At 35.5% G+C, this 17,450-nt stretch overlaps 1 protein-coding gene across 1 annotated transcript in view; it reads left to right on the top strand.

Annotated features, from left to right (window-relative positions):
- LOC144453802 (kinesin-like protein KIF16B) overlaps window positions 1-17,450 on the top strand; it is a 30,984-nt gene that overhangs the window by 6,319 nt on the left and 7,215 nt on the right. The window contains exons 4-22 of the mRNA XM_078145164.1: window positions 321-440; window positions 1,400-1,432; window positions 1,914-1,975; window positions 2,277-2,377; window positions 3,725-3,794; window positions 4,579-4,651; window positions 5,150-5,217; window positions 5,676-5,776; window positions 6,537-6,668; window positions 7,642-7,739; window positions 9,287-9,361; window positions 10,119-10,184; window positions 10,753-10,812; window positions 12,944-13,063; window positions 13,550-13,601; window positions 13,813-13,950; window positions 14,236-14,383; window positions 14,837-14,890; window positions 15,220-16,903. Of these exons, the coding sequence (XP_078001290.1) occupies window positions 321-440; window positions 1,400-1,432; window positions 1,914-1,975; window positions 2,277-2,377; window positions 3,725-3,794; window positions 4,579-4,651; window positions 5,150-5,217; window positions 5,676-5,776; window positions 6,537-6,668; window positions 7,642-7,739; window positions 9,287-9,361; window positions 10,119-10,184; window positions 10,753-10,812; window positions 12,944-13,063; window positions 13,550-13,601; window positions 13,813-13,950; window positions 14,236-14,383; window positions 14,837-14,890; window positions 15,220-16,903 (3,255 nt within the window). The remainder of the gene's footprint in view (window positions 1-320; window positions 441-1,399; window positions 1,433-1,913; window positions 1,976-2,276; window positions 2,378-3,724; window positions 3,795-4,578; window positions 4,652-5,149; window positions 5,218-5,675; window positions 5,777-6,536; window positions 6,669-7,641; window positions 7,740-9,286; window positions 9,362-10,118; window positions 10,185-10,752; window positions 10,813-12,943; window positions 13,064-13,549; window positions 13,602-13,812; window positions 13,951-14,235; window positions 14,384-14,836; window positions 14,891-15,219; window positions 16,904-17,450) is intronic.

Genomic DNA, 17,450 nt, shown 5'->3' with positions numbered 1-17,450 from the left:
AATTCAACCTGGTGGTAATAAAGTGAAATGTCAAGTGTATGTATAATACACATACAATGTTCTTGTACATTTCAGTTCGGTTAATTTTTGATAAAACTAGTTTTGATACGAGCAAGAATATCAGGTAGCTATCGTCAGCCATACTCGTAATTACAGTAAGTTACATAGTGGAAGAATTATCTCTACCAATGGAATAGCAGGAAATTTTCTAGTTATGCTTATGACAGTGAACCAGTGAGTTCAACAAGGTGCCTTATTTCACCATCCACCTGTCTCTTCAAGTGATATGATGCTTGTTTTTTTGTTTTGTTTGGTCGTAGGTGTTTGAAGATCTTGGAACTGAAGTGTTGAAGAATGCCTTTGAGGGATACAATGCATGTGTCTTTGCATATGGGCAGACGGGGTCAGGAAAGTCATATACTATGATGGGAAATAAACCAGTAAGTATTGCTACAATGTTACAGTGTTAGATAATGATATGTACTATGACATAAATATTATGAAAATAATATTAGTTATGGACTTAATATTATCACGTTTATGCTTTTGCAAAGCTACACACACAAATTTACCTGTAGGTGATGAAATACTCTTCAGAGGGTATACAAATATAAGAGTAAGTCATTGCATATACCCCCTCCTCCCCCTCCCCCTCCCACTATCCTCTAGTTACATATACATAAACATACATGTATAGATCTCAACAGGTTAAGTAATTCATTTATTACAATTTATTGGCATGTTCATTATTAAAGGAGAATGCTGCCACTCCAGGAAATAATCATAAGCTTATTTCCATAAATTCATAAAATTTAACATGATTACAAAGAAATACCAAATCCAGATCACCTTCATTGAGCTCATTGTGGTCTGCTGTTGCATCATGGGACTTAGCAAATATACTTATGTGTTAGATGTGCAATGAATATTCATAGCTATTGGTATGAATGTAATATAAGCTGTTTTGAGTCATTAATATTCATTGGACATCTAATACATATGCATGTCTACTGAAGTGCTATGAGGCAAAAGTGGACCGCTGTCAGAGGTCGGAGGTCAGGTTACATTATCTAAACAGAAAGTTCAATGTAAAGAGAAGAAAAAACAATAAAAAGTGAATAAATAAATAAGGTACTAATGAAGTAAAATGAACAGTAAAGAGTATGAAAGAAATCTTGTGGTGTAATATGGGATTGATTGTAGTTGTATGGAATTTTGAAAGAAAAGTTGAAATTAGCAAAATTTGTTGACTGAGGGTAGTACATGTGTACATCATTTCAGTTCAAGTAAAAAATACTAAGACTTGAACAACAACAGCTTACAATACTTGCTAACACCAACATGTCCAACCACCATTTTTGACTGCATACATGGTGTTTGTTTGTTTGTTTGTTTGTAGGATGCCATCGGACTCATTCCAAGAATTTGTGAGGTAAGTTATGATACTGTTAAACATGGCTGATGTTGCCTTGGTTACAGCTCACATTGAATTTCAAAAAATTATGAAATTTGACAGTGATTTCAAATTAACATCTCTGAATCGGTATATTGAACATTATCATAATAAAGTAGATTTATTGTGATACAGAGGCAAAGAAAGACACTTGTGTGATGTGATTTAATGGAAAAACAAAGAATTATACAGAAATTTAAAAAGTAATTTATGTGGGTATAACCTATTCTAAAAATGTCAAGAAATTTGTGGTTGACGTCTTACGTAATGAAATATTACAGTATTGTTTCAAAAGACTTGTCAAGTTTGTATTTTTCCTTTGTTTTTGTTTTCCTTTGTTTTGTTCCCTTTTTTCCCCTTGAGAGAAATTACAGCTTCATATACTGGTGATAATGACAAAAATCAAGCATGCAAATGCGTTTTTTCCCCATTTCAATTAATTCATATTTTCATCTGACAGGCACTGTATAACCACATAGAGGGCGATAAAAGTGAAGGTACTTCATACAGAACGGAGGTCAGGTGTGTAATTACTTCAATGTAATGGTTTCGAATTGTGTAATGTTCAAATTATTGTTAGTATAAATGAAGTTATCATCACATATTTCATGGTGTACGTCTTTTAAAGAAAATGTTATGAAAATATCTTGAAACTGTCAACAAAAACCTGGTACCTATATAATTACAATGTATGTTATCATAATTTTTTTTTAATTTCAAAATTTTTGGAAAATTCTAATATTATTTCCCTCTTGAACCATTGTTTGTTATCAAATTTTGTTTGAAAGTTGTTGATTGATTGAATTGTTCAATTTCTTCCCAGTTACCTTGAAATTTATAATGAGAGAGTGAGTGATTTATTAAAGTCACGACGTCACAACTTACGAGTACGTGAACATCCCAGGGATGGACCATATGTACAAAGTAAGTGAAATTTGATGTGTTAGCTATTCAGGAGATTCAATCATGCAAAACGTTGTCGATGATGGCTTGCACAAAGAAAAGACATGTAGTGTGGTAAATATTATTTTTAGGAGTTTTTTATGTAGTGTTTACTGTTTACAAGTTTGGTGTAATTATAGCAACACGATGCTTCGTAAAATACAGGTAGCATATAACAACACGTTGCGATTAGTTTTTGGCCTTAGAGGGGCAGTTAGCATATTAAGTAACAATTGTGTCAGCAGGAATATTTTTAATTTTACCTCATTACAACGTAACTTGTTGTTCAAATTTGGTGAACGGCTACACGAGAGCCACAATGAAATAATTAAGACGTGTATTCTCTCCGACAATTATTTTTACTCCAGTTTCTGGAAAAACTACCGACTTGTATTGTATAATTAGTTTTTTTCTCTATAGTATTTTTATTTTTTTATGGTTGTATGGGACTTTTTTAATGGCCTGAAATAAAGAATATAATAATAATAATACAAATGATGACTTCTCGGCTTTAAAACCATCATGTTTTTAGACTGGTTTCTGGTCCCCATAATCCTCTTCGCTAGGGCTTCAAGAATGAGGACTGGTAACGACTGCTATTTTTGTCAGAATTCTGACAAAAAAAATGGCAGATCAACTATGTCATATGATGGGTAATATTGTCACCTGACACTAAGGTCACCTGTTCAAATTTGAATCTGATAGTGCAGCCATCTGGACACCTATGAAAAACTCGGTCACCAAAACACTAGTGAATTCAAGCACATTTTTTGTACTTTTTCTGCAATCCCCACTCAAACTAGCGTTAAATTATAGGCAGTCATTCAGTCTACTTAGGTCTGTCAACAAAGTATGTTGAATATCGTCTTGCTTTATTGCTATGAGTACACATGTACACTAAATACACAAACTGACTTGATTAACATTACCACTATGTGGGCTGGCATATTTGTTTCCAAAAGCCAATCAGATCAGTGCTTTGTCATTTTGAAAATATTCACTGGTACAGACCAATCAGAATGTGAGGAATTATAACCAATTACAGCCATGGATAGATTAGCTGTTACCAGTCCTCATGCTCTGAGTTGATGAGCGACCAGAAATCAGCCTCCCATGTTTTTTGATGGTGAAAGTGAGAACTCAATGTGTAATTGTTTTAGGAATATTGTAAACACAATTGTTTGTTTTATTTGACTTTATCTATTTGGTAAATCCCAGTGAAATAGATGCATTTCTTGTTATTTCTCTACTTCATTGAATAATGTGGTGATAAGGATGTCTCTTTGTATACACAACATAATTCCTGTCTTCTTTTTTGAATGGTTTCAGATTTATCCAAACACTTAGTATCCGACTACCATGATATAGAAACATTGATGGACCGTGGTAATATTCACAGGTAAGCCAGATATCACAAACTAACATTTTTGACTTAGGTCTAGCTAAAATGTGTTTGAATATGTTACCTTAGAATTCACGTTCTTGATTTCTCAAAATTAAAGTGATTTGCGGTGCTAATAAGGCAGACGTGTGGAGTATGGAGTACGTACCATCAACAAATGTTGCATAGTATAGTTGTTGACCAGAGTCTGGTATTAAAACCCATTGTATCTGGAGCACTGTTATTGAAGCCCAGCTGCTTGGGTATAATTGGGGGCACCTTTTAGCATACCTCTTTCCCACTTCAATGACAACTTATTATTGATTTTTACAGCCATTTTTGTAAAGGTGAAGTGGTTCCATTAGCGCTTTCTCACGAAAATCTCTGCAAACAAGTGTCTGACAATGTAGGCAGATTCATCAACCTCATCATCCGAAATAGATGACTTCGCACCCTATTCACCGTTGCAACAGAGGCTGATACCTATTTGCTATTATTTGGTTATTATCATATTTGACTTATTGGCAATACCATTTATGCTGCAATGAGCATAAACATTCATGCACTGGGTCCATAGTTAAGTTATGAATGAAATTTCCTACTCACAACTGTGTGAAATAGTTTTCAGGAAAACGAGTCCCAATTTTCATTGATGTCTCCTGCATTTTCAGAGTGTACTGCAGTGGGCTGATGTGTTTTGTTTGCTATATGGACCCAGCACTACTACAGTTCTGTGCAACAATGCATTCCATATAACTTTAGTTCCATGAATTATGGTTTTGATATTTTGTATTTTATACAGAACAACAGCTTCTACCAATATGAATGATACCAGTAGCAGGTCACATGCTATATTCACCATCAATTTCACCCAGGTAAGCTAGATTAAAGGCATGGTATGCAAATTTGGGCAAGAAAAAAAAAACAGTTGTCTAGCAGAGCTATAGAAAAAAGATTGGTTCTGGACTGAAGAATGACCTCATCTCTATCTCTAGACTGTAAGATACATTATGTTGTTCAGCTATCACCATGTGAGTGGTAGCTGATAGCGTGACACAAATGTCATATCTGACAGACTACTAAAACCTCCACTGATAGGATGATACAGTGTGAAAACCTGGGAGGGAATCATGGGCCTTTAATTTAACTTGTATGATCTCTGATCACAATAGTGGTAGTGATAAGGGGGTCCTACATTGAGAAGATCGGATAGGTTAAAGTTCAAACACATACATGTAGCTCTCATCCAGACAGCCATATTGTATTTCTGTTTTGCAGGCATGTGTGTTATTTGTGTATGAAATGTATAAAAATGAGTGAAAGTCATAGACTGTAATTTTGATTATAATATTTCTGTAATCTTCTTGTTATAGGCCAGATTCTACAATGACTTGCCAAGTGAAACCACCAGTAAAGTACATCTTGTGGATTTGGCTGGCAGGTAAGTTTTGGAATAAGATTCTTCTCATTCCCATTATTTTGTATCACTGTTGTCGTATTTGGACAATTCATGTCATGAATTTGTTGGTAGTAGATTAGTCTTGGAATAAAATATACCCAGGACCTCTCATCACAGATATCCAGGCAATATATGTTGCATCACATTTTGACATTCTTATGGGTTTGTCTGGTAAGTGAGTCTCAGCAAAGGAATGTTCAACCCCAGATGTCCAACATCAGTATACTTTGTGTCACTTTTTAAGAGATTGTTGAAAAAAAAATATTCAAAATTAATCTTTATTAAAATTGTTTGTTTTGTGAATATCTCCTCCTGTGAGTACTGAAAAACCAGCCAATCTCTGGTTGACACCAACTAAATGTTATATGTTCTGTAGGACATCTTAGTATAGATATAATTATGTATGGTGAACAATTTTGGTTTCTCCTTCCTTTTCTCAGTGAGAGGGCTGATGCCACAGGAGCTACAGGTCAGAGGTTAAAGGAAGGTGCTAATATCAATAAATCTTTGGTAACCCTTGGAAATGTCATTTCAGCACTTGGTAAGTGTAAAGTAATTCACAGGTAATCCACTATATCTAGGACCATGGCGTTGCCATAGTTTTTATGTAAATATTTATCACTTAGTGTTTAAAAGCAGAGCACACAAGAATGTGACAATAAAAAAAGATGGCTTCACTAAGTTGTTAACTTCCCTTCTTGCACTCCCAGTCATGGCCCAATGGCACCGACAGCGTGATGCTTCATCTACTGTACTGCAGGTCATTTAAATATGGATTTTTTAGTGGATCCCAGTGATAAAGGATATTATTCTAAATTTATACAGTTAGAGTATTTTTTTTTAAATTTTAAATTAGGTGATATGGGGAAAATTGTGCCAAAATATGTTCTTGTATTTCATGTACAAAAAGCTTGCTTGATTCATACCAAAATCAGCTCATATTACAGAAAGTGACGTTAATAAAAAATGTTTGTATTATGTCGACATTTATATTGCACAAAAGTAGTGTTTATAATGATGACAAGTTATATGTATTGAATATCTTAATGTTTGAGAGTAAAGTGTGTGGGAACCATGATACTTTTGTGTGATTTGGATTAATTTGGTTTTAGTTCGGATAAGCCAGCTTTTAAAGTTGATCTCATACAGCTTTCTCTTGTTTTATTTTCAACTTTTAATTTCATTCATGCGATTTCATTTGATATGTCTCAGTAAAGCTTGGTTTGGTATGATTTTGTTTGATCTAGTTTAGTTGATTTGATTTATTGGTTTGATTTGATTTGGTTTGGTTTGATTTACAGCTGACATCTCATCATCACCGGGTCATCTTGGAGGAAAGAAAAAACAGTCCTTCATTCCTTACAGAGACTCGGTACTAACATGGCTACTGAAGGACAGTCTTGGTGGTAATGCTAAGACCATGATGATAGCAAGTAGGTCTACATACAACTGCTGACATCAGACCGTGGATGAATGAAACGTGGTATAAACAAGGAAAGTAAACAACTGAATTGGATTCATAACACTTGGCTCAGCATATTGGAACTGCAGAGACTTGTATTACATACCATGATTTGATAAGAATAGTTTTATGGACTCTTTATGTGTACATGGAATGCCAGGGGAACTGGAAATTTGTTGTGAATGTAAGCTACTATGTAAAGAGGCCATAAAACTGTTCTTGTCAATATGGAATGTAATACAAGTCTCTGTACTTCCAACATGCTGTGCCAAGTGTTATTAATCCACTTCTGAATCAGTTATTTACTTTCCCTGTTTGTAACAGGTTCCGTTCATCAACAGTCTGATGTTGGCGGTTGTATACATGTGTAGGACTTTTAAAAATGAAGCCAATCAAAACAGTATGATTGGAAATTTTAAAATTGTTGAGTTTTTGACAGAACTCATTTAATGGTTCAGTCACTCTGTAGACAACTTGAAGTGCAGTTATCTGGTTTATAGGCAGCTTCTAAGTAAAATCCCAAAAGTTGAAACAAAAGTTGTCTGACTTGACAAAAATGAATGAATATAGATTTAAACTAAAACATACATTCTGTCTTGTTAGTGGGATAGTAAAAACGAATTGATGGCTTTGTCCCTCATCAAAGGTAATATTTGTTACTAGTAATACTGAGTTGGCCTTGTCATCTTTAGTATGTGTTGGGGGGGTTGTAGCTTCAATGAAGACTTGTTTGAGTTTAAGATGGCATGAGATATGGAGTGTACTTTCAGTTTGTTATCAGTTTACAGTCGCCTGTTTGATTAAAATGTGATCCACTTCCAATCTTTGTTTTTCATCAAGTATTCAAATATTATCGTATTTTGTATCAAATTCTGTTCTGATTTACTAATTTTTTGATGAATGAGAATATGATACTCAATTCGTTGATTTTTTGTCTCTGCCAGCTGTATCTCCAGCTGATGTCAACTATGGCGAGACACTGAGTACGTTGAGATATGCAAATAGAGCCAAGAATATCATCAACCAACCAGAAGTCAATGAGGTCAGTATATATGTAAATTAGATATACTGTGGATTATATAGCCATGGTTAGGGGAGTGCCTTACCTTATTTGTAGGTACACTAGACTGTAAGATGTTGTCGTGTCACTCTGCCCTCACAGGCCAACTCTATCCAACCATAGCACTCTGTAGAACTATAATAGTCTGGTCCCCTGCCCCCTTTCTACCGCTGCTGGCGCTACACTCACGAAAGGAGTCAGGTATGGGCCACTTAATGCATGGCTGTGATTGGCCATTACTATCGAGTGTGCTAATTGGTCAAAAAGTTTATTTGCAACGGGGATTTCGCACATCGTTTTACCTGACTGATTTGGTGCATGGACTGAGACTGGCATTTCTCCTTAAAGTTGCTTACCATTTTGTCGATAGTGTGCAGCCGTCGTTCACAGTTACGACAAATCTGACCTTCGGTAACATCAACTTCACCATACTTGAGTAGCAACATGTGCAACTGATTATCTTTGCTGTTGCGAATTTTCTTAAAAATTAAGCGAAGTCCGTCACTCCCACAAACTACACATGTTGCTGTGTTTATTTTCACTGGGGTTTTACTGACAGTGACAGCCATGTTGCTACGACTCACCAAATTGAACTTTACGCGTATACGAGCGTCTGTACTGTTGATTGGCTAGTGATGTCACGTGGTAGTCCGACATTTTTGTCAAGATCCTGACAAAAATTGTGGCCCATACCTGACTCCTTTCGTGAGTGTAGCGCCAGCAGCGGTAGAAAGGGGGCAGGGGACCAGACTAGAACTATAATAGCAACTTCACAAGAAAGGGGTTGATCAATGTGTGAGGGCGCCCTGTCACAGTGTATCTTATAGGTATGCTTGTGGGAGCTTTTTTTAGTGTGTATGTGATTGTTTATTCCTTTCCATGTTCACATTATGACTATTCTACAAATGGAACTATTCATCGTTGTGTGCCTTTCACTTTTAAAGTATCAGTCATTATATCCACATAATTAGCATACTACCTGATAGTATGTAAAAGTCTTCATTGTACAACCCTTAACACTGAAGTGAACCACCTTCTGTATTTGTCACACTAATTTATAACATTTGTATCAAGTGTAAAAGTATACTGTTTCAATTGCTTTTTATAAGCCTCACGTCCTACTTTGAGTGTTTCAAGTTGTAAATGTTGGTGATACTATAGTGCTTTTTATGGGCCGTCTATATTATCTTTACATGAACGTTATTGCAAAACTATATCTTCTGTGGGTTGCTCTGAAGATAAAAACTAAAATAAGTTACTGTTTAGATATAGTATCAACATAATTGACAACAACAAAACTACAGATAACTTTACTTGTCCTGTCCTCTATAAGGATTACACTCTATAAACTGGTTTACATACTGTCTGGTTGATACTGACAAACTGAAAAATAATAAACTGGATGTACGCAAGTTCACAGCATGTTGTGATCTCAGCTGACAGCTTAGAATTTCATTTTTTCATCTTTGTAAACATTAGAAATGTTAATTAACATATATTTTATGTCTGTTTCTTTTTCTGTTACACAGGATCGTAACGTGAAATTGATTCGTGAACTCAGATCGGAAATTAGCAAGTTGCGTCAAATGTTGGCTGGTGATCTGGTGAGTGTCAACTCTAACTCAGTTTTGTGTTTTTTTTATGACTTTTAGTATATTAATACATGACCAACTTTAAAAGTGGCACAGTCTGCAAATGAAATCTAAAATTAGAACAAGAAGGTTGACTTATTCTCTCAAGCAACCATAGTGATGATGCATGTACAGCATGTGGAGAGCAGAAGTTATGGTGGTGACCAAGATTGTTATATATAATGATACATATAGGTGGTAAAATTCAATTTCAGCTAATAAGAGGTTGTGCTGTTATGTAAGTTGAAGGGGCACAAACTGAGTTTACACATATTTGGACAATGTTTATACTGCATATTTAAAAAATACTTGCAGTATTTTGTCTACTGGAGCACACTTTGCTACCACTTGCAATTTAACTGAACTCAGACCTGATATCCAATATGCAGATATAATTTATAATTAAAAATGATCTGATTACGTAATGTATTATTACGTATCAACAGATGTTCAAGAATTCCCTACTATGCAGTCAACTGTTCTAACAATGTCAGAAAATAATTGTAATGTTATAGAAAGCATGCATCAATATTAAAATAATTTTGAAACAGTTCAGTCAAGGCTTTTTGTAAATATTTTCATTTGAGTAAAAAGCTTATAAACTTATCTTGTGCCACTTTAATCTTAATCTATAATACAGAGTTATTGTATTTACTGTTTCTGGTACACATACAAAACCTGTTATCAATTTGACTGTAAAGGCTATTTCCTCTTTCTGTCGGTATGGTAGGCATCAGTGAAATTCCCAAAGAGAGAAGCTGAAATGGTTGATAGACTCCACGAAAATGAAGCCAGGGTGAGTGAATTATTTTAAATTTTAACCAAGGAAATGAAAGATGAACAAGTCCAGGCTACCAACACTGTATATGTACATACACAATTTTGGAGGTCGGCGCCCTCAACGGCAGGATTAGAAAAAAGTCACTGATTGCATGATAATGGTGACCCTATGAACACACATCTGAGTGAAAATGATCATTTCTTGCTGAAGTAAACTTTGAAACTTTTGATAAAACAAAGAGTTCCCAGTTTCCTTCTGACTTTAATTGTCATTTCTAAGTCATTCAGAATGTTAAAGTATGATTATGAATTGAAAGTACCACCATGTACCAACATGTACTTGTACACTTATTTATTTTTTTTTAATTCCTTTTTTAACTGACCGACCACTGACCCATCGTTTTCCAGGTGTTACGAAAAGAAACATAGAATTTATGAAGTACAGGTGCTCTTATAGGAGGCATTCAATTTACAATTCTTTAAAATGTTTTTAATACTATAATAGATCACACACACACACACACTAGATGTTTTTTAATTGTCACTGTAAAACCCCAAATAATTGTATTTTTATTTTATTACAGGTCAAAGTTTTAACAGAGGAGTGGGAACATAAGTGGAAAGAAACAAAGAAAATCATGAAAGTAAGTAGAAAGTAGAATGATGTGAGTTTGTTACGGATGGCATGTCTGTAGAATTACTGTATTTCTAAGACCATTTCAAAGTTGATGTGAGTATGTTATGGATCACATGTCTGTGTTGTTCAAATACCAGTTCAAAGTTTATATGACTTTGTTATGGATCACATGTCTGTAGAATTACTGTTGCTTTAAAACCAGTTCAAAGTTGATTGGCTTTCTTGCAAAAAAAACCCAACAACCTGAATATGGTGTTTTTGGTAAGGTGTGGGAACTTCTGGTAACAGACAAGGGTATTGAAATGTGGTAAAAATTGCATAGTTCCCATACATTGTAATATAATTTTGGTGGGGATGGAACCCTGGTAAAAATGACTCGGGAACTCAGATAGATTTTACCTACTTACCACACTTCACAAAATCATTGGTAGGGAAACTGGTAAAGCGACTGGAAAACTCTGGTGAGTTTTACCTACTTACCACTCCGTAACAGATGTGTATGTCAAGGAAAATACTAATTTTATGATTATGATGCTTTTAAAAAGAGCTCTCTTGGTACACCTTATCATATTAAAAGTGTGCTTGCTAAACAGCTTGTGTTACTCAGCAAGTCTAAATTTTTGACAAGTTCTTTGCTTGATCATTTATTGTCACTGAGGGGTCAAACTATTAAAGTTTATTTATTAGGGGCCCAAACCTTAATAGCCTTGGGCCCCTGTTGGTGTTGTTAGGATTTTTCTTCCTACTTTTTCTTCTTCTTTCTTCTTCTGCCATTTTTGTCGAGCTAGAACTAGGAAACAGAATCAACTACTTGACTACTTGAAAGTTTGTAATAAAACCACATGTGCAGTCACGTGACCTTGGCCACCATATTGGATTTTTTTTTTAAAAATGGCATTTTTCCTTTAAAAATCTTATCCGGAACGAGCAGTCCACTTGGTGTGATCTTTTGTGTATAGCATCATCTAAGTGTGATGTCTTTCAAGTGAAAAGCGTTGCAATCGGTTGACTGCTATGGCAACTATATTGGATTTTACAAAAATGTACAAATGCAAATTGTCCAAAAGCACTGTACTAATTGACTTGCATTTTGGCAAATAGACTCAACTACTTGACTACTTAAAAGTTTGTAAACGAGAAAAAATTTAAATGCATAGTTTCATGGCAATCATTGATTTAAGAAATCCAGTGGTGACCATATTGGATTTTCCTCCAGGTCATTTTTAAAATGCTCTTCTCTGAAACCAGTTTATAGATACCCTTACAATTTGGCGTGTAGAAGGAAGACTACTCCAACTTCCATGCAGCACATCATTGCCTGCTGGGCAAACCGATTGGGCCCCACAAACACTGCTTGCAGCTTTAATTAATTAATTAATTAATTTATTTATTTATTTATTTATTTATTTATTTAATCTTTCATATACATGCAGACACCATTTCAGTGCTTAAACCCAGTTCTCCCAATGGAACCTGTTGTAAGATTAGGTACACAGAAAAACAGACAAAAGGGACACACTACGACAAAAGTTACAGAGGCACAGTATATTTTAGAAAGACATCCAACCACATTACCTGACTACATTTGAATTTTTCCCCTCATTAACACATTTTTTATTGAAATTTTGTCAAAAAATAAAGTAAAGTATACAAAATATAAAGTAGACACACACAAAAAAAGGACAGGACAGAAAAAAAAAGTTGAAAGTTATAAAAATTGATGGGTTGGGAGCTGATTTTATGGATAGGGGTAGATTGTTCCATAGAACGGCTCCACTGTAGTGAAATGCCCATTTCTCATATTCAGTTTTTAACTGTAGGATGTATATGTTACCTTTACTGGCCTGTCTTGTGTTAGAAAGATGAATTCGGTTGGAGAGATTGAACATTTCAGCGAGGTAACTGGGTGCATTACCTGTTACGGATTTGTAGACGAGTGTTGCCAGCTGGTGCTTCCATCTAATTTGAGGGCTGACCCAACCCAAGTTTTCATAAACCCAACCCATACTAGTATCATGGGAAACAGTTTGAACACCCCTTATGATTTGTTGCCTATAACAGGACACACAGTGTTAATGTTAGCATGTATCATCTAGCAATGGCTGTCACTGAGGTAGATTATTTGTTTGTCTTTGTAGGAGCAAACATTAGCTTTACGAAGAGAAGGTATAGGTGTGGTGTTAGACTCAGAGTTACCACATCTCATTGGCATCACAGATGATCCCCTCAGTACTGGGCTAAAACTATATCATCTCAAGGTAGGCTTGAATAGTTTATTCATTGTCTGTCTCCATATACATACATACATACATACATACATACACACACACATACATACATACATACATACATACATACATACATACATACATACATACATACATACATACATACATACATACATACATACAACATACATACATACATACTTACATACATACATACATACATACATACATACATACATACATACATACATACATACATACATACATACATACATACATACATACATACATACACACATACATACATACATACATACATACATACATACATACATACAGACATACACACATACATACATACATACATACATACATACATATATAGATATAGATAGATGTTGGTTTTTGTTGTTGTCAAAATACATGGATTTGAAAAATACTGGTAGTTAATTTATTCAGACTCACATGGTGGTCTTACTGTACTTTACCTGTAAACTGTAAATTTCAATTTCATAGGAAGGACTGACTTCAGTAGGTCGTGATGATGCTGAAATAAAACCTGATATAGGTAAGAACTCTCTTTTGTGTTTCTGCTAAAACGAAATTGCTGTCAGAATAAAATATTTTAATTGTAAAATGTACAGAAATAATCAAAACATTTTATTCTGACATTTTTGATAAGTGAAGAAAAACAGGTTCATTTTTATACATATTTAAGACTTCCATCTATAATATATGGATGTCATATTGACTGTTTTTTTGCCAATTCTCATCAACAGCTCTATGGGCATTGGACATTGAGAAGGAACACTGTATGTTTAAGAATGCCAATGGGGTTGTTAATCTAATACCTTTGAAGAAAGCACCATGCTCCATCAATGGACAAGCTATAATGGAAGCAACATCTCTTACACAAGGTAGGTAGTTACATAGTTGGTAGGGGGAGGGAGGTAGGTGGAGAGAGAGAGAGGGGTAGGGAGGATGGCATGGTGGATGGGTATATGACTGGATGGATGGATGGTTGGTCAAGGTCATATTTGTGAGAAAGAAACCTCAAGAAAACAGGTAAAATGTTAATGCCTCACAAAACTGGGTCTAGATTGTATCTAAGTTTGCTTGAACAGCGTTTGTGAGTTATCTAATATGAAGCCATGTATAGGTTGAATACTAGCAGGGAGAACTGAAATATTGTCTATACACAGGTTGTGTGGTACTCCTTGGAAAGACTCACATGTTTAGATTCAACCATCCAGCAGAGGCAGCTAGACTACGGATGGAAAGGAAAAGTAAATCAATGACAGACTTGGCACAGTCCACAGAAAATCTGCTGTCAATATTCAACAGTCCTGGGTAAGTAGGTGAATTCTGTATAGGACAAAACAACCCGGAAACAGTAACACGAAGTCATAAAAATCAAGACATGTCTCTCTCTCTGTGGTTTGAAGAAATGAATGAAAAATATCAATCAAGCAAGCTTAAAGAAGATGATATTTATTGCAGATTGTATGTATGTTTTTCATGCTATAGCTCCAGTAGCACAGACCTGAGGACATAGCATGTGTTGTTGTGATGTCGAAGCACAGAAGTGATGGCATAGTACATTGTTGTTGTGATGTAGAACAACAGAACTGATGACATAGATAGACACTATTGTGGTGTAGAACAATAGAACTGATGACATAACCAGTGTTGTTGTGATGTCAAGCAGCCAGAAATAGGCTGCATAAATAATTATCTGTAATAATAGTGCTGGTACATAGTTTGTATTTAAAGACAGATTACTATAATTGTGTTGTTCTACAGTATGGAAATAGAAAAGATACAGAAAGAAGAATGGGAAAGATTGGATGAAAAGAGGTACGTATTTCATAAATCTTTGCATAAATGTAACGATGATATTGATTGGTTGGGAATCTGTGTAAATACAGTAGTCACCTGACCTGGGATGATGTTGATTGGTTAGAAGGTTTTGTAAATATAGTGTATGCCTGCTTTCTCTGAACCAGTAGTGATGGGATAATTGACCCATAATGTTCATTAAACGAAATTGTCCTTGCTCTTGGCGGCATAAATATCCCAAAACATTGCTGTAGTACACTTGAAATTCTGTATTTATGTGAAACTCCAAACTGTGTATTCAGATTGTTTTGTATGCTTTGTTTTTAAATTTTCACTAATAATCGTAGGCGACACATTGAAGAATTGGAGGAAAAACACAGACAGGCCGAGGAATCCAGACTGAAAGAACAGGAACTGAGAGAATATGCCCTGAAAGACCAGACACACCAACTTGAACAGCTCCGGCATGACAGTGAACAGGCTAAACAGGAAGCCCAACGTGAGCAAAGAAAAATCATCAAAGAACAAGAAAGACTGAAAAGGCAAAGTGCAGACTTCTTGAAACAGATGGAAGACTATCAGAAACAAATGGAAGATTATTTGGAGGAAAAGGAAAAATTTGAAGAGGAGAAATTGCATGAAAAGGAGGAAATTGAAAAAGAAAGACAGAATTTTGAACAAGAGAGAGAACAAGAAAGGCAAAAGTTTGAGGAGGAAAAGAAAGAGATGAGAATTAAAATTGATCAGGAGATGGAGAGATTGATGGAGATTGAGAAAGAACAGAAAAATACTGCCGAGAAGGCTAAACAGAGTATTCTGACCGAACAACTGAGACTAGAAGATGATCGGAAACAAGAAAAGATGAAATTAGAAGCTGCGATGAGAAGGTTGGAAGGGCAAGAAGAAAGGATGAAAGAAAAAGCTAAAGAGGCAGAATTGGATATAACTAAGAGACTGGGGATTCTGCAACAAGAGAGAGATAAGGAACTGGAGATGATTGAAGCCGAGAGACGGAGATTAGAAGAACTACAATTAGAGCAAGAAGCCGCCAAGCATAATACGCTCGACGGTGAAAACAGCACTATTGAGAAACTGAAAGAAGATAGTGAAAAGTTGGTTCAAGCCCAAGAGGAAGTTACTAGACTCGAACAAAATCACTTCCTGCAAATTAAAGAAATGGAAGAAGAAATCAAAAACAAGAGATTAGACTTTGAAAAAGAAGTGAGGCAAGAACGAGATGACCTTGAGAAAGAGTGGGTAGCTCTGAACGAGAAGGAAGTTAAATTGAAACAAATCCTAGAACTCGGACAGTATGAAACTGAAGAAGAACGGCAAGATATCGAAAAGGAGCTGCAGGAAGTTGAAGATGAAACAAAAAGACTGCAACTAAAGGAAGAAAATATTAACCTCAGAGAAGAAGAAAACAGAAAGATGATTGAGGCAGAATTGACAGCACTTGAAGAAAAGAAACTTCAAGACCAGGAATTGATCAAGGAGAAGCAAAACACGGTCAGAGAAATGGAAACTAAAAACTTAATTTCTATCCAAAGAGAAATTTCTGAAAAAAATCGAATTTTGAGTGATAGAAAGAACAAAATTGAAGAAGATGAGAATTTGTTGAAAGAACTGAAATCTAAACATGCTAGTGCAATATCTAACGCCATGGAAGAAAAAAGGGTCCTTGATGAAGAACGGTTGCACTTGGAAGATTTAGACAAACAGCAGACGATCAAATCTCAACAAGCTTTGGCAGAGATCGACAGGCGGAAGTATATGCTGGATAAAGAAACGGAGAAGGAGATGGAAAAGATCGAAGAGAAAAGGAAAGAGCTGGAGCAACAACAGGAGGAAATGACGGCAAGTATGAAAATAGAGCAAGCAGCAAGGAAAAAGCAGTTATCCCGGAAAGCAGTGTCTGTTTCAGCAATTGAAGACTTGGATTATCTGGCTAAAGCAGCTGAAGAAAAAGATATGGAGAACAAGAAAAAATTACAGGAAGAAGAAGGACAGAATTTGGAGCACAGACTCAGGGTTGGTATTGTGTAAAATTAATCAGTTTGTGGTTCTTATCAGAATTGTAAAGTACTGTATCATGTATTTAGTATCATGGTATGATTTACAATAACGACATTTCGGTGTCAAAAAAATGTGTTGTGTCTGATTTTTCCATTTTTTTAGGAAAGCGCAGACAATGTAATAAAGGTCTAAAATACATCAGGGGCGTGTTCGGTAGCTAAAACGTTTTGTCATTGTTTGGCCAGGGTGCCCTGGCCCTGTTTCGAACCGTATTATGCATGTTGCGGGTGAAAACAAAAGATGGCAGCACATTCAAACAGAAGATTGTCGCATTTTGTGTACATTCAGCACTCATCACTGAAAAGACAATGCGGATAGTTAAATCACACCTTTGCAGTACTATCAGGATGCTAGAATGTCTAAAAAAGGCCTGTTATGTATGTACTATGTACATGTACTATTCTAACGCTAACGAAGTGATCTTTGACCTGTGACCTGACCCCAAGTTTATCTTACATTGCTCAATATACGTCAAATCGATCATCCCATTATGCCGACGGGT

Source organism: Glandiceps talaboti, chromosome 2 (assembly GCF_964340395.1).
Source record: "Glandiceps talaboti chromosome 2, keGlaTala1.1, whole genome shotgun sequence".
Taxonomy (NCBI): domain Eukaryota; kingdom Metazoa; phylum Hemichordata; class Enteropneusta; family Spengelidae; genus Glandiceps; species Glandiceps talaboti.
This window is presented reverse-complemented; position numbering and strand designations above follow the sequence as displayed.